At 39.1% G+C, this 21606-nt stretch overlaps 1 protein-coding gene across 1 annotated transcript in view; it reads left to right on the forward strand.

Annotated features, from left to right (window-relative positions):
• Window positions 1–2977: 2977 nt before the first annotated feature.
• Window positions 2978–21606, forward strand: part of Tbx18 (T-box transcription factor 18) — a 34234-nt gene continuing 15605 nt past the window's right edge. The window contains exons 1-5 of the mRNA XM_048353886.1: window positions 2978–3984; window positions 5060–5264; window positions 7243–7344; window positions 11114–11285; window positions 20802–20969. Of these exons, the coding sequence (XP_048209843.1) occupies window positions 3678–3984; window positions 5060–5264; window positions 7243–7344; window positions 11114–11285; window positions 20802–20969 (954 nt within the window). The 5' untranslated portion in view covers window positions 2978–3677. The remainder of the gene's footprint in view (window positions 3985–5059; window positions 5265–7242; window positions 7345–11113; window positions 11286–20801; window positions 20970–21606) is intronic.

Below are 21606 nucleotides of genomic sequence, written 5' to 3' on the forward strand. Positions count from 1 at the left end.
GCTCACCCACGACTCATTTGCCTGTTTCTGTATTTTCTCCATGTCTTTCAGCTAACAATAAATGTCTCTTTGTGAATGGGAAGGAAGTATGGGACCACAGTATGCGACGTGAGTTAGGGACCACCTCCGTGTGGCGGCTTTTTAATCCTAGAGTGAAATCTAAGGGCTGAAAATTCTGAACAGCGATTGTCAAGTGCAAAAACAAAACAAAAACCAAAATCTGTGTAAACAGTGAATTTCCGTCCCACAAAACCTTTAGTTTTAGAACATGAAAACCAATTATTTAGCACCCAACTATCTTCCAAATTACAGGAGAGGAAATTTTAAAACTCTATAGGCATAATCCATGATGTGTAAAAAAAGGGGGGGGGGGGCTCGAGAAGTTTCCTAAGGAGCCATTCGACACGGTGAGGTTCGAAAATTATTTTAAATAAAAGAATAAATTCCAATCCAGCTGCATTTGCACACTCAAGATCGTCTGCCCCTCCCTCCTGAAACGGACTCATTTGCGCTGGGTGACTTCTATGAAACAGAATGTCTCTTTTGGCAAGAGGCCTAATACTGCATTCATTTTCGATCATTTCTTTAACGTAGCTCCTACTGGGGAAAGTTTTTCTCCCTTCAAGAGACAGGAGGCACACACTTCTCCCATGGTTACTCTGTGTGAGGTGGACATGAGTATATCTGCACGCACACACAATGTGCACGGGGCACGTAAACGTGCCTATGCAGAAAGACACTTGAAACACGCGATCACTAATTTAGAGATTCTGCTTCATGCATAGGCATTTTATCCTAATTTCCTTTGCTGGAAAAGCTCACAGATCTGGCTCGGTCCCAGTACAGAGGGTCACACTGTTGAGGAAAGGCCTGGGCTTAGCCTTCACACCGAAGCCAGCCAGCGTGAGGCTAGCCTCTCTCAGGTGCCTCGGAGAGCTTCCTTCTCCATCACTGGGAGGCATGGCAGGGGTGAACTATAGTCCGAGATGACTGCTAGGTAGGAACGGAGACCTTTGGTACTGCTTGGCCCACAAACCTGAGACTCTGAACATGAAAGTAAGAGGAAGCCAGCGCCTGTGCGGTCCTATATGGAAAGGCTCCCAAAGCCTAGCTTGAACCCGGACCAAGGCAGCTAGCGCCCTCGTCCTGCCCGGGCGACCCGCGCACTCTTGGATTTCTAAGGATTCTTGTTTGTTTGTTTGTTTTGACCGTGTGCAAGTCAGTGAAGCAAAATGTTTGTTACCTCCTCCCTTATTCCCACCCCCCCTCGATTTTCTGTCTTGTTTGTTGTGTGAGCACAGGTCTCCCAAGTTCTGGGGTGTTTTGTTCCTCTAGCTACCGGGGAAAAGGAGAAAGAAGTGGCGGAGTTTAGAAAAGCAGATCTGGAGATGTCTGGTCCTAAGAATACGCTGAGATCTTGATCAGATTTCTAAATAGGTTGAAATCGACGGGCTTCGCGTGTGGAAACGGCATTAATTTTTTTTTTCTAGGCCCGAGTGGGCCCAAAGGCTCCAGCGACTCCATTCTGTGCGATGATGCTTCAAAATCCCCAAGGCGGAAGGGTGTTTTGGAGGAGCTGTGGGTCGCACCTCCCGCCTTCCGGGGAGACTGGACTTGGGGTCGGGCGCTCCAACCAGAGGGCCTGCGCAAGAGGGCTTCTGAGCTTTGGGTATAAACCCTGGCTAGGGCTGACCTCTCCTTTCAGCTAACATATTTTCCGCCCATCTCTCTAGGCGGCCCCTACTTGTAGTGCCGTTTTTATTCCCCACAAACTTTACAAACAGGATTTTACGTTTTGGTTGTTTTTTAGGACAAAATATCAGTTAAACTTGGGCTCCCCAGGGAGCCCCCCACCCAGAAAAAAACCCAATACAAAACCAAAACACCAGTGACAAATACTTTCTTTTGTGAATTCAACTCCAAAAACAGTGACACAGCTTTTTTTGTGTGTGAATTTAAAATCTTCCAATTGAATCCATTTCTCAAGTATTTAAAAGAGGCATCCACCTGTGCTGAACAGCACTGTAGGAACTGAAAGGTCTCCAACTACAGGAAAAAAAAAAAAAAAAAAAAAAAGGACTGGTCCCAGTGGTGGCGTCAAAAGAAAACAAAGAACCCCTCATTTGCCACACATTTTATACACATGGTTTGAGGACCAAGTAATCTCCGTACAATAAAATTGTTTTATTCTACAGAGATGTGCTCTACTTACGCCCAAACATCTTTTGTTCACCCAGTAAAATGAAAAAAGTTTCGGTGGAAGTATAAAGCCAACTTCACGTACATATGTGCATATTTGTAGCCATTCGATTAAAAGTGTTGTTTTCAATATATCTTAAAGAAACAGTTTGTAAAAGCCTGATATAACTGTGGGAAGTGAGAAGGCATTTTAAATCACAAAATTAAAAAAAACTGAAGTTGAAACTTATTTTACTTTCTCTGTGCCTCTGATCATACAAAATGGTATTTATCGAAATAAAAAAAAATCTTGAAGATTTCAGGGGGCTTAAGAGTTGAGTCTATACAAGTAAACTATACAGTTAAAATTCCACAACCTCGCTTTAAATTAACTACAAGTCTTTGAAAGGAAAGATAGTCTCCAGAAAAACGTGGCTTTTCCAGTTAAGTTTATATGAGACTGAACATATCTACAATTATAATACATTGTTTCTAAATATAAAGGCTTTAAATATTTCGAACCCGTTTTTCCTATGTAAAATCCACGGAGTAAAATTTAAACACGCTGCCACGCTTGGCGCAGAGGGGGTGCTACTAAACACAGGAATGTTTAAATGAGACACTACCAACTTGAAGGTTGTGAGTTCTCACCACCTCCCTAAAATGTTCGGCTACGGGACTGGTGATTTAAGGTTCCATGAAATATTTTCGATTTGCTAACTTGGTGCTTTTCTCCGTTTAAAGCCAAGGGTTTCCGTCTTCCCAGGTCCAAGAAAGAGAAGAAGCTGTAGATTTCGGGATGGAATGTCTTGTGGGCGGTGGCTAGACCAACTGGGCTCTGTGAGCGCGGCTGGCAATTCCGAGCCAGATGGCGGCGCTTTGCACTCCGGACGTTTTTTTCTTCTTCTTCTTCTTCTTTTTTTTTTCTTCTTTTTTCCTTTCCAACCTTCTAAGGAAGTGGGCGCGGGTTGCCCAGATTGGCGCCTTCCGATTGGCCAACCACCTCGATGATTGACAATTCCCTGGGCTCCGCCCCTCTCCGCTTTATTGACACTAATGAGCAAGTTCTTCCCACCGCTCTCCTACTTGGAAGTGCTGACAGATCAAGGCAACAAATTTCAATTACAATCCCTAATTTGTGTCCGCAGAGTGTTTTTTTTTTTTTCTTTCTCATGTTAGTCCTCTCTGGCGCATCAGTCGAGGCAGATCTTGGAGCAGTCGGAGGAGGTGGAGGGGGTGGGAGCGAAGAAGTGCCGCAGTGAAAGCGCGCGAGGGACTAGGGAAGGAGAGTTGGCGGTCTCCCCGCTGGTTCTTCGGATCCCAACGCAAGCCAGAAAGAGGAAACGCCAAATTTGTTTTTGCCCGCTGCTGCGAAAGGGGACAGATCTCGGGAGGCCCCGAGAGTTGCTCAGTTGGTGGTGGGGCCCGGAGAGCGAGTGCGTGTGTGTGCCCGCGCGAGTGTATATGAGAGAGGGGCGGGCGGGCGCCCGGCGGCGGGGATGGCAGAGAAGCGGAGGGGCTCTCCGTGCAGCATGCTCAGTCTCAAGGCGCACGCCTTCTCCGTGGAGGCGCTAATCGGCGCCGAGAAGCAGCAACAGCTCCAAAAGAAGCGGCGAAAGCTAGGCGGGGAAGAGGCAGCGGGAGCCGCGGACGAAGGAAACTGCAGTCGCTCGGGGGGCGCGGCCGAAAAGAGTTCCTCGGAGGGAGATGAGAGCGCAGCGCACCCGCCACCAGCCGGGGCCGCGTCGGGCCCGGTCCGGAGCTGCGCGGACCTAGAGCGGAGCTGTGGCTCCGGAGGAGCCGCGGGTGAGTCGGCCCCTTCCCACCCAACCTCTTTCCTCGCACATCCCAGCCCGGGTCAGCACGACGCCGCGAACCTCAACTTCTGCGCGTCAGTGGGCTCAAGCGCGCCCAGGGTCCCTAAGTGGCCGACACCGCTGGGACCTCCGGCGCCTGGGTCCCGGGTGTCCGGTGCCTGGCTCTTTGCACAACCAGGTCACCCTTCAAACGACCCAAGTAAGTTCCAGCCTCGCATAGAAAACGGCCGTCGCCCCACGCCGCGCCCCACGCCCTCCGCGGGCTGCGGCCAGCCGGGGAACCCGGCAGTGCGGATGTTATTTCCCCATCTGCTTCCTTTGGGGTTCCGACCAATGGGTGCTGTTTTTACTCTACTAATTTTTAAAAGCCTAGGGCGGGGTTGGGGTGATGAGCGACGCCCTAGACTACCCCCCTCTCCCCCCGAAACCGGAACGAATGCCCTACACCGAGAGTGCAAACTAGGGGTGGGGGAGGGCGGGCGGCGTATTTGCAAACGTCCTTTCCCTGTAAAGGCCCCTGCGATGGCCGGTGGGCACGGCCACTGCCTTTTGCCTTCTAGTTGCTCCGGTGACAGAATTAGAGCGGCCAAGGTGTCTGGTGGGAGCCAGATCTGCAGAAGTTTCTAGAAAATGCCTCAGGCCTGGCCAGCAGCCCCACTGATGCCTGTCGCGAAGGAGGCCCATGACTTGGCACCCGGGGCGCGCTGGCGGCGTGCGCTACGGAGACTCACAGTACTCCCGGGGTCTCGGTCTTCGGAAATGCGTCTCCCTGCCCCCCCCCGGCGCGGAGAAACCGGGCGGCAGTGGGTAGCGTGGAGGTGGCCCGTGTGTCTCCCTGGGAATGAGGACTTGGGGGCCGGGCAGGCCGCGTTCAGTGCCCGGCGCTTCTGGGCAGAAGGGGCCGGGCAGTCTGGAGGCCCAGGAGGTGTCACAGTGTCCCCTCCCCCCCCCCCCCCCCCCCAGTCCTTTTCCTTCGCCGTCTCCGGCCGCGGCCTCGGTCTTCCCGGCCGTCTTGCTCTTTGGGAGCCCTCACTGGTGCCCCATCTCTGCCCTTTGCTGTCCAGGAGGCGGTGATGAAGGCTTCTTGCAAGGCGCTTCCCCGCTGGGGTCTCCGCGAGGCTCCCCTAAAGTGTCCCCGACGCCCGCCCTGGCCCGGCCCGGCACCCCACTGCCCTCTCCGCAGGCCCCCAGGGTAGACCTGCAAGGGGCTGAACTCTGGAAGCGCTTCCACGAGATCGGGACCGAGATGATCATCACCAAAGCCGGCAGGTAAAGTGGAGCCGTCAGGGAGGACAGCGCGGAGGACCCGGGGCCAGCAGCACCCCACTCCTCTGGCTGGAGTGCTGGGAGCTTTTTCTTCTGAGGGAGGAGACCTGGCCCCGGGCTCCTCACTCCTAAAGGCTGGCATTACTTGCAAAGCCTGAGTGTGGTCCAGGAGGGCACCGGCAGGCCGAGGTCTCCCGATTGCTACAGTTCACAATTCGACATAGTTAGAGACACTAGGGCAGTTTTTTAGGTTTTAGTTATCTATACTGGAACTACAGAATAGATTCATCTCTCCTCACATTTTTTTAAAGTTGACATTCCAGGTTAGTTCTTTATCATATCACTTCAAGAACAGGAAATATTGCGCTGTTTTCAGATAGCAGGATGAAAAGTGTGATTTTTCGTTATAATGCATGTTCAATCTTCTATGGCTGTAAGAATAATAACTCCGATTTTAAAAATCATCCTGTTTATACATTTGCAGCTACACGGTAACACTTCCTACATGAAATCCAACCAGTTTGCTTAAATTTGAAGAATGCTAAGCAGAATAGTTTTGCTTTTGTTAAGTATGAATTTGCACAGCCATCACTTAGTAAAATAAATGATTTGTTGACCAGATCATATTAATTGGAGGTAGGAAACATTTTCATTTAAAAATTTTCAATTCATTTAGTGTAAGGAGATCTGTGAATAATGTTTCCTTAAATGGAACTTTAAAAAAAAAACACACAACTCTTTCAGGGAGTACACATGGTAAAAACCTGGAAAGCAAAAATTATCCAAACTTATTAGAAATTGCAAAAACATATTTTATTGAATCCATATGTTACCTTCTACATTTTTACAGAGCTTTTGTTAATGATCCAAATTTGGTCCTCAACCACACAAAGCAACAGTTGTCTTATAAAGGATATAGTTAAACACCTTTATTCTTTATCTTACAGGTGCACTGAAGTAACACCACAACAGCCAATATACTAAACTATTCTCATGCTTAATCCTGGGCTTTCTTTTCTTTGGATGTGGTCTTTAATAACGTTGTCATAGAAAAAAAATGGTAAATAACTACTGGAGATTGTGTTATTTGGTTAAATTAACCAAAGTTAGATTCGATGGAAGGATCGTAGATATGCATTGAAAGAACACTTAAAAAGAGTAAATTTTGTTTTATATTTACTATATGTACATATATATTCACAAGAATTCACCTTCCTCTTTCTTTAGGGGTCAATTTCTTTTGAAGGGATAGGTACAGTTATTTTGAATTTCCTTTGATATGCATCTTAGGGAAGCCAAGAGAAAAAGAATTTTCATTTGCTTTCATTAGCAACCTTTAAAGTGACTGGTGAAAAAAGAAACATTTTTGTGGTAGCATGGGGGGAAGGTATGATTTGGTAAATATACATTGTGTTTAGTTTCTGTTTTCAATAAAGAAGTTTTACTATACCTTTCAAATTTAGAGCAAGTTTTGCACTTCACCTTCACCATGCGGCAGACAGGAAGTCCTGTCTCAATAAAGAACATATTGTTTAGTTATAGCATGGCACATTGGCTCCTTGTGGTGTTTTTATAACCCTTTTAAAATTTCACATCATAAGGTATTTTATCACCTTTCAGAAATTTGAAAATTCTATTCCTACCATTCGGTACATTTTTGATATTTGTATTTATTAAAGTAAATGTGCTTATTGATTTTAAGAAGTGGTTTCTTGGGTGCCATTATTTCTGAAATGTGCAATTCATTTATTCTTAGCTGTACGAACATTTCAGTAAACATGTGCACAGGGTACAACAAATTGCACTTAAACGCTTCTTTTGGATATGCTCTATGTTCTGGCACTTTGTTACCAAAGTGAATGCTATGAACATTTCTACATTTAGAATAGAGATTAGAGAGGTATCTTTGCTGTATATACGTTCTTTATTCTTAATCACAAACAGAAGCAAAACCTCTTCTTCTCCCTTCCCTTATGAACAGGCGCATGTTTCCCGCAATGAGAGCGAAGATCTCAGGATTAGATCCTCACCAGCAGTATTATATTGCCATGGATATTGTGCCAGTGGACAATAAACGATACAGGTACGGTGATTGGATACAGGATAAGAAAACACTAGGACTTTGCAGACTTACTGCCTGTTTTATCAGTGACAACTGTGATCTGCCCCCCACCCCACCCCCAAACCTTGTAGATTTTCCAGATCCTTAGGTTCCAGCAACCCAGATGGTGCCTTCTACAGCAAACATGGAAAGTTGTTTTTGTTTTCTATTTTTGCTTTTAATAGATGCAGAGATGTCTTCAATCTTTGCAACTTTAAAAGCTAATTTGGTGTAGTTAAGCTAAATTTCTGCTAATTCACATTTCAGTTCCAGTTTTGAGAGGAAATGTTATGTCAAGTTTGTAAAGACCCATTCTAGTAAATAGGATGTTAGATTTTCTTCATGAGGTTTTGATCTTCACATTAGTTTCCTTTGTCTTGTTACATTCAAAATCAAACATAGTTATAGGCATTTCACCATTAAATAGATAAAATTGCTTATGTACAATTTAGAAAAATACTACATCCTAATGTCTTAATTTGTTGTGTTATGAAGATAACTCTGAACTGGTAATGCATTGTTGATCTCGGCTTGTTTTCTTGGTTGGAAGTTAAGAATTGTTTTATAGAAATTTTGTAATATTTGGACTTAGGAAGAGTTATATTTATTTAAACATCAGGTAAGCTTTGAAAATATATATGTTCTTTAGTTTCAAGCCAAACTTTGTTTTCTTACTTCTGCACAAAAGCAAATCATGAATTTTAAATGACAATGCTTTTTATTTTTCTGAGCATTTAAGTGCTAAAACTTTTTTAAAAGGAAGTGTTGAGTTTTAAGGTTTTCTCCTCTCTCTGTCATGCACATACAATAAACAGTGTATAGTAAGTTTTAAAACAAAATCAGACTTTTAAAATCACTTAATTTTTTTCAGTTGTTTTTGTGAAGCAGGTTTGCAGTCTTGAAAGTATACAAATTTTAATTTGAATGTAGACCTATGAGATACTACAAAAATAAGTAAAATAAAAAGTGAATTTTATTTGTCCTTTTATATAAGGTATACCATTTGTTTTAATTATTTACATATTTTGCTAAAATTATTTACTGCCTAATAAACTGAAAAGCATTGATTTATTAAATATTTATGACTTAAAACACATTGTAATTTGTGTTTTGTGCTGAGAAAAATAACGTAATTCTCTTTTCAAAATTATTGTTATTTTAAAGGTGATGTTCAGTGAGGTTGCAGTTATATGTCAGATAAAGAGTACATTTCTTTCTGGACACCCCTTGTCACCCCATCCCTCACTCTCTCCCAGTTTTTTCCTCCTGTCTTCATCCACAAGTTCTATAGTTCATTTTCAACATATTGTCTAGTGAGTACCACTGCTGCCTTTGTTCACCCTTTACCTCTCTATTTCTGTGGTCCCTGTAATTCTATATGGAGCTGGAAATCATTCTTTTCTGAGTTTTAAACTTGTTTCTTCTTCTAAATCTCTTTAATAAAATTTCAACACCTTATTTTACAAAATTAATTTTTATATACTCTCACAGGAAGTAAGTAAAATTGATTTAAAAAATAAGAAAGTAAGAAATATTTATACATCAGTATTTAAATGCTAGATTTTAAAGATAAAATTGTAAAACAGATTTGCTTTCACTTATATTGCATTGTAAGAAATTATTTTTAGCAGTATTTAAATGTTTTACAAAGAATGTGTATGTCTAGCATTAAGTAGATGTGGAGTTTTGAACTGTTCAATATGCATAATTTTGCACTTTTGACTGAGTTCATAACTATTTCAGTAGTAGTCAAATTCACATAAAATAAGCTTTTGCACATTTCTAACATTTTCATTTAATTTTCTAACTTTTTCATCATTGTTAGAAAATTTTTGACAATCTCTCAAACAATGGTATTTGATCAAGTTAAAAACGATTGCCAATTGTAATGTAAAATTAATGTCCATAGAAGTCCTCTGTTAGGAACTTATTTGTTAAAATTACAGAATACTAATTAAAGGAAGATGTTTAAACATTTGTGCTAGTGTATATTTTCCCTAAGAAAAGGAATTAAATATTGCATAGCATACTGGACTCAAGAGAATGAAATACAGAACTGCAATTGAAGCAAAAAGGCTCACTAGAGATATAATGAGAATGTTTCTTGCTATTTACAAAAAGAAATTTGTACACTACACAAGTAGACTTTTTAAAGACTACTGGCAAGTTATTGCTATAAAACTGTATGCAATGTTTAACACATAGATGGACAGAAAATATCTAAGAATATTTCTTGTTTGCTTCTTCTTCTTTTTTTTTTTTGTTGTATCAGGGTTTAAACTCAGGCTGTCCTGTATATTCTATAACCTACCTACAGATCATACCTACAGATCAGAGATCCTAGTTTTTGGTGTAACATTAATAAATTATCACCTTAATATAGTTAGACTTTCAGACAAACTTGTTGCTTGAACTTTGTTATTTAAATGTTTTATTATTATTCGATTTACTTGACATATAAAAATAAATAGAGTAGGATACTTTTTTCTTAAGTAGAAAAGTAACATTAAACCCATGTACTTGTGGCTCATGCTGGTAATCCTATCCTCTCTGGAGGTCTGACATCTGAAGATTGTGGTTCAAAGTTAGCTCAGGAAAAGTTTGAGAGACTTTTTTTTTTTTTTTTTGTCAGTCATAGAACTTGAATCTAGGGCCTGGGCACTGTCTCTAACCTTTTTTTTTTGTTTTTTTTTTTTTTTTCCTTTTTCTTTTTTGCTCAAGGCCAGTGCTCTACCACTTGAGCCATAGCTCCACTTTCAGTTTTCTGGTGGTTAGTTGGAGATAAGATTCTCATAGACTTTCTTATCCAGACTGGCTTCATGATCCACCTATAGCCTCCTCAGAAGCTAAGACCTAGCTAGTTTCTGGGAGTCTTTACTACAATTAATCATCAAAAATCCAGAAGTGGAGCTATGGCTCAAATGATAGAGCACAAATCTTGAGCAATAAAGCTAAGAGATAGCACACAGGCCCCGAGTTCAAGACTCAGTAGTGGCACAAAAACAAAATAAATAAAAATAAGAATGAAAAGAAAAAGGAAAGTAGCAATAATTCAATTTGCTGTCATTTTCAAAGGGTGATTTGTACTTTAATTAGTGGTGTTGAAAAGTAGTTTTTAAAAAAGTTTCTTACAAAGGAAAAAAGGAAAATAGATTAATAGTCACAGTTTAAAATTACTCAAAAATTTAAATTAAACTGAACCGCCTTATTCCCAGTTTATAGTATTAGAGCAATAGGGGGAAAATCAAAGTATTATCAAATAAAATTTTTCCTATAAAAACAAGAAAATTTCCTCTGCTCCATCTACCTTATCATCCTGCATATAATCTAACATGGGAGATGATCTTTAAGGAAACAGAATATCTTAAGATACACTAGTCAAATGTTTTAGGTTTTCGTAAAAGTAGGCTTGCCAATTTTCATAGTTTTTTTTAATATCAATTGGGTATTCAGGTAAAAAATAGAAAATATCATAATACAGGTGGAAATTCGAATGTAAGTATAATTCCTTAGGATTAAGATACTTGCTTAAAGCTTGACGGGAAGATAATACACATACTTTTTCACTAAGTATCCCCACTATTTCAGAAACTTCGAGAAATGCTTGAAGGCTTATTTCAAGTGCAAAGAGAAAACCAGTGTATTTTAGACTTCTTTTAGAAAGGGTGCACATTTTGTCTGATGTTTGTAAGTTGGAAATTCCAGGAAAAGGATAGTTCATATACTGAGAGTCTTGTCTTTTGCTTTCTAGGTATGTTTACCACAGCTCTAAATGGATGGTGGCAGGTAATGCTGACTCCCCTGTACCACCCAGGGTGTATATTCATCCAGACTCGCCTGCCTCTGGGGAGACTTGGATGAGACAAGTGATCAGTTTCGATAAACTGAAACTCACCAACAATGAACTGGATGACCAAGGCCATGTGAGTAGAACACTCCTCTAATACACCACCATTAAGAGGGCACAGGTGTCTGGAATACTTCTAAGATCACACTGTTGCTTTCTACATTCTGATGATTAAGATCTTATTGGCATCAGAGACTATGCCTAGCCTATGCTAAAGAATCCTGTAAGGCAATTAATGGCTTAAATTTTTATTTTGCATTTGTGTTGGAAGGAAAGACAGCTAAAACTTTTGAACTAAAACATTGGTGTCCGATCCCGTGAGGTGCTAATTATTATTCTCTGAATAGGCTGAGGACTTGGGTAAACAGAGGTAATGATTTATTGTATCCTCTGCAGCTAGCTCTTTTACCCAGCTGAGGCTCATTGCTTCTCAGTAATGACCAAGCTTAGGCTGTGTGTTCCATCAGCAAGCTCCCCATTGTTTTGTAATGATACTAATGTGTCGAAGTCTGTTACAACAATAATTCCTTTTATTCCTAAAACTGTTGAAATATGATACTAAAGTTCAAAGTTCTACCATTCCAACAATGTGGTTATTTTTAACATCTTATTAATGTTTTTACTTTTTTTTTGCTGCCCAATCATAGGGCTTGAACTCAAGGCCTGGGCATCATCTCTGAGCTTTTCCCCAGTGCTCTACCATTTTGAGCCACAGTGCTACTTCCTATATATTGCTTTTAGATGAGGTTTCTGCTTTATTATTTTAATTAGTAACTGGCTATATGCTGATTTCTGTTAAAACTGTTATTGTGTTAAATTTTCTGTTATTAGAGAGTTTTGATTGAAACAGGTCTAAAATGTCTTTTGCTTTTTAAAATTAATTAATTAAATTATTGTGCTAATTCTGGAGTTTGAATTTAAAGCCTTAATGCTCTTACTTTGCTTTTTTTTTGTTCATGGCTAGTGCTGAGACCACTCAAACCTCATCTCCACTCTCAGCTTTTAATGGTTAGTTGGGTTGCTTGAACCTTGATCCTCAGATCTCAACCTTCTTAGTATCTAGGAGTATAGTCAAGAACCTGCCTGAAATACCTTTTAAAGAAAACAATGTTCCCAAAAGGGCTACCAATTTGTTCATTTCCTAAAGGGGTAACATGAACTGTTTATGAATAATCTTTTTTTTTTTTTTGTCTCACACTTGCTCTATCACTTGACCCAGCCACAAGTAAGTCTTTGTTAATAAAAGTACATCACATGGGCTGGGAGTATGGCCTAGTGGCAAGAGTGCTCTCCTCATATACATGAAGCTCTGGTGGGTTCTATTCCCCAGCACCACATATATAGAAAACGGCCAGAAGTGGCGCTGTGGCTCAAGTGGCAGAGTGCTAGACTTGAGCAAAAGGAAGCCAGGGACAGTGCTCAGGCCCTGAGTTCATGGCCCAGGACTGGCAAAATAAAAAAAGCAAGGCCAGGCCAAAACAAAAAAACTAAAACATGAAGTACATTACAAGAGTATCTTTAGTACTTTACCCTGATGAAAACTTGACTAATTTTGACTGGAGCACACATGTAGGGTCTAGAATTTTAAGCTACCTCTAATAAAATTTTATAGAGTAGTGCATTCGTTTAATTGTTACCTTTTATAATTTAAAACAGATTCAGAAAAAATAATACAGCAAATTTCTTTTGTTCATATAATTTAGTACAGAGACTGGGAATATGGCCTAGTGGTAAAGTCCTAGTCTTATATACATGAAGCCCTGGGTTCAATTGCTCAGCACCACATATATAGAAAAAGCCAGAAGTGGTGCTGTGTCTCAAGTGGCAGAGTGCTAGCCTTGAGCAAAAAGAAGCCAGGGACAGTGCTCAGGCCCTGAGTTCAAGCCCCAGGACTGGCAACAAAAACAAAATAAAAAACATATAATTTAGTACATCACTTTGTTTTCTTTTTCTTTTTTCTTTTTTGACAATACTAGGGTTTGAACTCAGGCCCTTTCACTTGGTAGGCAGTGACTTGAGCCAAGTAATCTAGACTTCTGTTTCCCTCTTTGTGTTTATTTTTACAGGGTCATGTAGTCAAATTATAATAATTAGTTTTTCACTTGGATTCACTGAGAGAACATTAGTTTCTTCTTTCTCATTGAAGGAGCTGACTGAAATGCTGGAGCCATTCTCTTCTTTTTCTTAAATAGGAAATTTTAGATAAAATTGCATTTGGAATTGCTTATTTAAAAAAATACAGTAAGCCTGTAATCATAGCTACTCAGGAGGCTCAGATCTGAGGATGTGGTTTGATATCTTTACTGCTAGAACAGACAGTAAAGTTAATTATTTTTAATTAACCACCAAAAAGCTGGAATTGGAGCTGAGGCTCAAGCAGTAGAGTGGTAGTCTTGAGCAAAAAAGCTCAGGAAGAGCATTCATGAAGTGAGTTTTATATATTTATGAATTCTACAGTTTAAAAATATATCTTTGAAAGATAGGCATTGACATAAAATTATTTCATGGCATTTGTTTCAAACATAAAGGTACAGTTACAAATTGAAAGTTAATTGTTTGAATCTAATGAAAATGTATTATTATTAGGGAAATAAGAAATAGCAGAAAATAGGCAAAATCTAGGCAAATATGTTATCTACTGTGAAATTTTTCTCTTCAGCTGGTGACAGATGCCCTAGTCTAGAAAAGGAATGTAATTCATATGGGAAGCAAGGAGGGCTCTTTTTCTGCAATCTAAAGCAAGGAAATGAAATGCATTTGTGAATGTAAAAATATATCTATATACCAGAGAAGGATATAAAAGGGGGAAGAACTCCTTTCCGTTGTTTATTAAAATAAAATATTTTTGTAAAGTTTGTAAAATGTGATCTAACCTAGATGGAAAAAGAAGGAAAGGTGCACAAATTACCATCCTGTGGGCTCCGAGAGGTAGAGGATGGGGTCTTATTCCAGCAAGAAAGATGGGGAGAGCTTCCAAGAGTGTCTGTTGTATTTACGGAGTTTGATGGCCCTAAATCGACTATATCAGAGATAATGAAGCTCCTCATGATTCTATTATTGTTTGTGGCTTATCATCTAAGAAGACATGTTACCATTGTGATGGGACTTTCTGATTCAACCACCTCTTTCCTGACAGATACCTCTCAGGGACTTATCCCTCTTCTATCCCTCCATCTCCCAGCTGTTCTAAAAAAGTTTCTGTAGCCTCTAATAAAAAATGTGGACTCAGTCTTGCTCCTGTGTTTTATGCTGCTCAAGAGGCTGAGATCTGCTTATTGCAATTCCAAGCCAACTCATACAGACATCTGAGAGACTCTTAATCCAGTATATCCAGTTAATCAGCAAAAAGGTGGAAGTGGAGGCATGGCTTAACTGGTAAGATTCAGCTATGAGTGAAGAAGCTGAGCTGGAGTGTGAGGCTGGGAGTTCAAGTCCTATTACTGGCACAAGAAAAACAATTATGAACTCAACTGAGAAATGATTTTCTAATTGCTTTCCTTCTTAGTTCTCATTTAACTGTGCTAAAAATGTGGGAATGTTACATCGTGATTGGAGAACTTCACATAGACCTACTACTTGATTTTGTTTTTTGTTTATTGTTTTTTATTTACAGGGAAGTGTTTTATGGGGGGAGGATCTGGGGGGCGGGTCGGTGGCAGTATTGGAGATTGAATTTAGGGACTTTCACTTGCAGTGCAAATGCTCTGCCACTTGAGTCATGCTTCTATCCCCATCCCCTATTGGTTATTTTCAAGGTAGCGTCTCAATTTATGCCTTGACTATGCTAGGCTGTTTTTCCCCTACTTGTGTTTCCCTGTGTTGTGGATAAAGCCACATACAACCACACCTAGCCATTTGTTGAAATCGAGTCTCAAAGACTTTTATGCCCAAGTTGCTTTCAAACTGAGTTCCCCTGACCTCTGCAGGACTACAGGCTCTAGCAATTACACTTGGGTTTTATTTTAAATTATTTATTAGCATATATTATATTGTACAATATGAGGGGTTTCATTGTGATGTTTTCATACTGAATATAATGTACTTTAATCATATTTCTTCCTTTTTATTTTGTCTCCCACACAAATCTTTTTACAAAACTTTTTCCTTGCAATTTTCTTTTAAAACTCTTAGTAATAAGAAGATTGAAAGGATTTACATTTTTTCAGCCTAGATCTAGACCTAGATCCGTGTGAGACAGAGATGATATGCCATTAATTTTTTCCAAAGTCTGTTGTTCAGAAATATGTGCTAGAGAGAATATATAGTAGACATGTCCTCTGTGCCACAGTTAATCTTTGAATATTGTGAAAACATTTAGAAATCTTAACCTGATCATTGGGGAATGTGTAGCCTACTTGCGCTAGCATTTATATAGTTCAGTGTACAGCACTATGATTTAAGAACTTCATGTAGACCTGGAACTTGATTTTATTTATTTTTTCTTCTTTTTTATTTATGGGGAAGTGTTTTTTTGTCCTCTAGAGGACAGTATTTATAGATAGGAGCATCTCCCTGCAAAGTAGAGGGAATTTAATCAGAAATGCTGAACCTTGAGCCTCAGCAGCTCTTGTACCCACGGTGCTGGAAGGGAGCCTTGCTAGGCAGCCATACTGAGGGCTGCTGAGTACACGGTGACACGGATGCCCTGACTCATTTCCAATTTCAAGAGTGGTTGCCAAAGTCCTTTAAAACAAGAATGTAAACAGATGGAAGGAGCTTGCAGTGTAACACATTTATTCTACTTTGGAGAAGTGACTGGGCAAATCATGTTTAATCTTTCAGGCTTGGTTTTCTTATGTTTATATTGGAATCCTAGAACTTTTGAGTGATTCGGGGGAGCTGATGAACTATAATGTTTTCAGTTAAAGATGTTTTATATGCAATATCACATGTAAAAGAAAAATAAGCTACAGAGCTGATGATTACCATTTAAAGTGAGGCAGAACCTGGTACCACACAAAAAAGCTGAAGTTAAGTCTTTCTTTTCTGTTCCTTGTAAGTTCTTTGCTTGACATATCCCAACATGGGAATTTAGGTCCTCTGGAAAATTCCCAGCAGCACAGTTTTACTCTTGAGCTGTTCTGTAGGCAAGAAACTGCTGCCTGTTGGTCAAACCTCAGGTATTTTCAGCACATCTGATTAATAATGTTGGTCTTAGATCTATCTCTTACTTTATCTTATTTGCGTGTAGGAATCTAGACCAGGACAAGGGCTCTATGTTGAGCTACACCCCCAGGCCCTCAAATCTAGTGTTCAAAGTAGAAAAATGTAAAAAAAAATGTGGTAAAACACTTAGCCACATAGGTCATTGTGACTATGCTAGTCAGTAAGACTGAACAAAAGGAAGAACAACCTTGCCTAAGCAGAACAACGACTATAGAACATGGACATCAGGTAGAATTATTAGTTTCAGTGGTGAACGTTATTATCATTATGATCAATGATAAATAAGGCCAATGATTCTCCATAGCTGCATGTTTTACTAAATAAACAAATTGACTATTAATTACTGTAAGTTTGATAATTCATTAAAAATCAAATATTACTAGAATTGCACTCCTTACCTAACTTTATGAAATTGTAAGCCCTCTGTACAATACCTTAATAATAATAAAATTACATTAATAGCATATTACTGTCATATAAAGAACTGAACCTTGTTTAACAGTGTCTTAAAAATTCTAGGGATACAGTATATTACTGTAGAAACACTAGAAGTCTACTTTTCTCTTTTAGAGTTTCTTTTTTATTAGCATACATTATATGGAGAGGGAGGGTTCCTTATGGCATTTCTATGCATATTTACTATGTATTCCAATCAATTTCACTCCCTTATCACTCTTCCTTTCTCCTCTTTCTATAACAATTCCAATTTTTGTTTTATTTCCATACATTCAAACCATCTACTTCTATCTTATTTATGCCCTTTTATTCTCCTTGTTAGCCAGCCTCCTGCTATTAGTACCCCCTAACTTGAATAAACATCAGACTACTATTGCAGTTATTTCTTAATGAGCAGAAATAGGCATGTATCAGCTATTTCTGCATTATACCCCAATATGCCAAATCTAAAGTCATTTTTCAAATAGGATAAAATATAAAATTAAAATGTATATAACTATTTGGAGACACTACCTTGAAAAAAAGTCTTCATAAAAATAAAAATCTGCTTTTCATTGACGAGTAAACAGAAAACCCAAACAAAATTTTATTTCCCTCATTTCAAGCAAGTTCATTCTAGTGCTCTGAGATTGGCTATGTACTAAGTTTGTGTTATGTAAAGTAGCTTCTCTTAAGTTTTTCTTCTGCTCTGAAATTCATTTTTAAAAGGAATGGTGACTATCTATGGGAGTTTGTAGATGCTATTATTTGCTTATTGGCAAAACTTTGTCCCTTAGCTTGCAAAGAGAAAGAGGACCAGTGTTCTCTCAAGCTTTGTACTCTCTATATCAAGCTGATATCAATTTTCTAAAGAAAATAGGTAGGAAATAAAGACAGAGGGCAAAGGCTAAGTTAATATGAACAGTTACTGTTACAAGATACATCTTGTGCTGTTTTATGTTCGTATTTAAAACGATGTGCTGAAGTAAAAACTTGCTATAATAATAATTTGGAAAGATACTCAGATAATTCTAGGATCATTTTATCATAGATTTTCACATGCTGACTGACACATGAGTCTTGGCTTAATTAACTGTGTGTACAGGCTGTGAACCATCTTTTTTGTTCCTTTGCTGTGCTTGGCCAGCTACACTATGCACATAGATTATGTGAGAAAACCAGTTGTGGGCCAAGGAAGCAGGTTTCCAGATCCAGCCTTGAGAATTAAAAAATCTTCTGTTTCTGTAGATTTTAGCTTCTCCATCTGTAAGTTGTGGTATTAATACCAGTTTTATGAGATGTAGAAATGTAAATATAATTATCATCTTGCATTTTGGAAAAGGAGAGGGACAGAGGCATGTTCCTAGAGAGCAGACTTCAGCTTCCTCCCCAGTCACTCTCCTTCCATAGCAGAAGTCAAAAAGAAAGGAAGAAAGTAAGAAAGCTCCTGGCTAGGGGCTGTCTCAGGCCTATAATCCCAGCTACCCTGTTGGCTGAATTCTACCAAAAAGCCAAAAATGGAGCTATCACTCAAAGTGGTAAAGCACGAAAACCTGGACAGTGCCCAGGCCCTGAGTTCAAGCCCCTGGAAGAAAAAGTAAATGAAAGATATTTTTCAATTCTGGTGAGATATTGGGATTTTAAGGGCATAAACTTAGTATTTAATTAATAGACCTAACCACTAACAGTAATGTACTGAGGAAAGAAGAGAAAAGGACATTTAGAAAATGCTGTAGTTATAATTAATTATTAGCATTAAATTTTGTTTTGTTTTCACCTGATTTATAGCAGAATATATCCTGTGACCTAGTGCAAAGCAAAGATATAGCTAATGAAACATTTTTTTGGCAAAATAGTATTTATCTTACTGTAAGCAACACACTCTATTTTATGCCTTGTAAATTTACTTACTTTAAAAATTTGATGGAAATATTTAAATTAGTTTCGTGAGTCACTAATGCATTACTGAAATTATTCCCTTATGCCTGGAAAGGAAGAAACTTTCTTATAGGTTGTAGAGGGTGTGTGTGTGTGTGTGTGTGTGTGTGTGTGTGTGTGTGAATGTATATGTGTGTACACGGGGTGATGATGAAAACTGTTGTCTCCTCTTACTTTTCCTCATTCTTGTACTGCCACCTTCAGGAACATGACTATGACTATTGGATATGTTATTCAGGAATTTCTTGGGGGCTGGGTATATGGCCTAGTGGCAAGAGTGCTTGCCTCCTACACATGAAGCTCCCGGTTCCATTCCCCAGCACCACATATATGGAAAACGGCCAGAAGGGGCGCTGTGGCTCAGGTGGCAGAGTGCTAGCCTTGAGCGGGAAGAAGCCAGGGATGGTGCTCAGGCCCTGAGTCCAAGGCCCAGGACTGGCCAAAAAAAAAAAAAAAAAAAGGAATTTCTTCCACTGACAGAAAACTTTCCACATAAAAAACATGTGACTACAGTGTAAATACCAGAGGCTAAAGACACCCTCTATGTGTCAGCAAACACTCTCCAGGCATAGGACTGTTTGAGTATGGATTGACTGAAGATTCTGTTTAACATATTACACTGCCCATATACATAACATGAAGCCAATCAACCACCATGACTTTTGTTTAAATGTTTTCTCTCCAACTTTGTAGTAACTAAAAACCTGACTGCAAATCTTATATCTCAGGAATGTTACAGATTTGTTAATGTAATTTAAGAAACTCGAATTTAGAACTCTAGCAGCAAGTAGATAATCCCATAGGATTAGCACCCATAGGATGAGCCTATTTCATCCACTGTGCCTGCCTCAGCCTCAGAAGCATTAATAGATATAAAGGAAAATAAATCACCTTTAATCACAGATTTAAAAAGTAATTGCTGTTCACACTTTTGTAGGGGTCCTTTTCACTCTATTTTAATATAGTCATGATATATTTGACTTTTTGGGGTCCTATTACTTTTTATTTTATGATTAAAAAGAAATGTTTTATTATGTGGTTGAAAAATTCATAATCAGTATTAGCAATGGCTCAGTACTACTTTAACCCATGGTGTGAATTTTCTTTTATCTAACTCACATTGGGCATATATATGTACATATATATGGTTTATAACATTCCACTATAAAAAGTTATATGATGTACATCTTCATGACTGAAAAACTTCAGAATTTGATCAATTTAAAGAGTGAAATCATTGAGTAGAAAGTAAACTCCATCATGGATTCCCACAGCAGAATCTGAGAGGGCAGCTTTTTCCATTCTCCTCTGAGTTTTGAAGAATCCTAATCATATTAAAGAATCAACAGTGAGCTCTTCTGGCAAACCAAAAACTCTGCAAGCCATGTACAATGCTGACACTAATATGTCTAAAAATTTACCTTTGTTATTGAGTGGATGAATTCCCTGTGAAGAAAACCATGAAGCAGCATTTCCTTTTGAAAGATGTATTTGATACTATTTAAATAATAATTTAAATCTCATTTTTACTTTCATCGTTTTTGAATGTATGATTCCATTTGACTTACAAATAAAATTCTTACAAATTTAGTCTTCTGTTTTCAACAACAGAAAATTAGCATTGAAGTGCCATGTTTGTACCCAAAGTTTCACTAAAATAGTGCTTTTTGTTTTATGTTTTTATGATTTTACAGATCACTCACAGTTTTGGTGTGTTTTATTAAAGTAGCACTTCTGGCCAGGCACTAGAGGTTCAGACTTAATAGTCCTAACTATCCAGCAGGTTTATCCAGGAGGCTCACTGTTAAAGGCCAACTCTGAAGAGTCCAAGGGACTCCCATCTCTAACTAGTAAAGAGCCTGGCAGGAAGTCATGGCTTAGTAGTGTGTTTCACACCTTTGTTACTGTAGAAAGAGGGGAAGTGCTTGCACATCACAACCTTTCACATTTTCATTTCCAGCAGAAACTTATTTTGAATAGTAAATATCCAGTCATACTGTGAAGATTAGGAAGATGTTCCTGATTAAATCTGAGTTTTCTTTGCTTGATACAGATTATCCTTCATTCTATGCACAAATACCAACCCCGAGTACATGTGATCCGTAAAGACTGTGGAGATGATCTTTCTCCCATCAAGCCTGTTCCATCTGGTGAGGGGGTGAAGGTGTTCTCCTTCCCAGAAACTGTCTTCACTACTGTCACTGCCTACCAGAATCAACAGGTATTGTTTCCAGGGACCTCTGTAGACTTTCCAGGTGTGAATAGAAAGCTAGTTCTCATTATCTCTGTATCTAAATGCTAAGAATTATTATGTATCATTTATCATATGTAACATTCAGGATGTGTGTGTTTGTGTGTATGAAAGAACAATTCTTTGTCCATAATTCCCCAAATACAGCTGAGATGTCTTATAGCTGACAGAATTTGTTTACTTTCTGTTACAAGAGATAATAGTTAAAACTAGCAAGCCATATCTATTTTGAGATAGGAATTATATCATAATAACATGTGGTTTGGTTTTAAAACTGTAACCAGTGAATTATGAGAACTATTTTAGCATTTATCTTAAGGCCTGGGCACTCTCCCTGTGCTTCTTTTGCTTAAGACTAGCATTCTACCACTTGAGTCACAACTCCACCTCTGCCTTTTTCTTTTTCTTTTTTCTTTTGGTGATTAGTTGGAGATAAATCTCTCAGACTTTCCTGCCTGGGCTGGCTTTGAGCTACAATCATCAGATCCAAGCCTCCTGAGTAACTAGGATTATAGGCATGAGCCACAGTTTTCCTGAACTGTATGTCCATTTTTAAAAAAATATCAAAATATGTGAGCTGTGCTTTAAGTTGTGATGGAAACTGTTT

Source organism: Perognathus longimembris, chromosome 9, assembly GCF_023159225.1.
Source record: "Perognathus longimembris pacificus isolate PPM17 chromosome 9, ASM2315922v1, whole genome shotgun sequence".
Taxonomy (NCBI): Eukaryota; Metazoa; Chordata; class Mammalia; order Rodentia; family Heteromyidae; genus Perognathus; species Perognathus longimembris.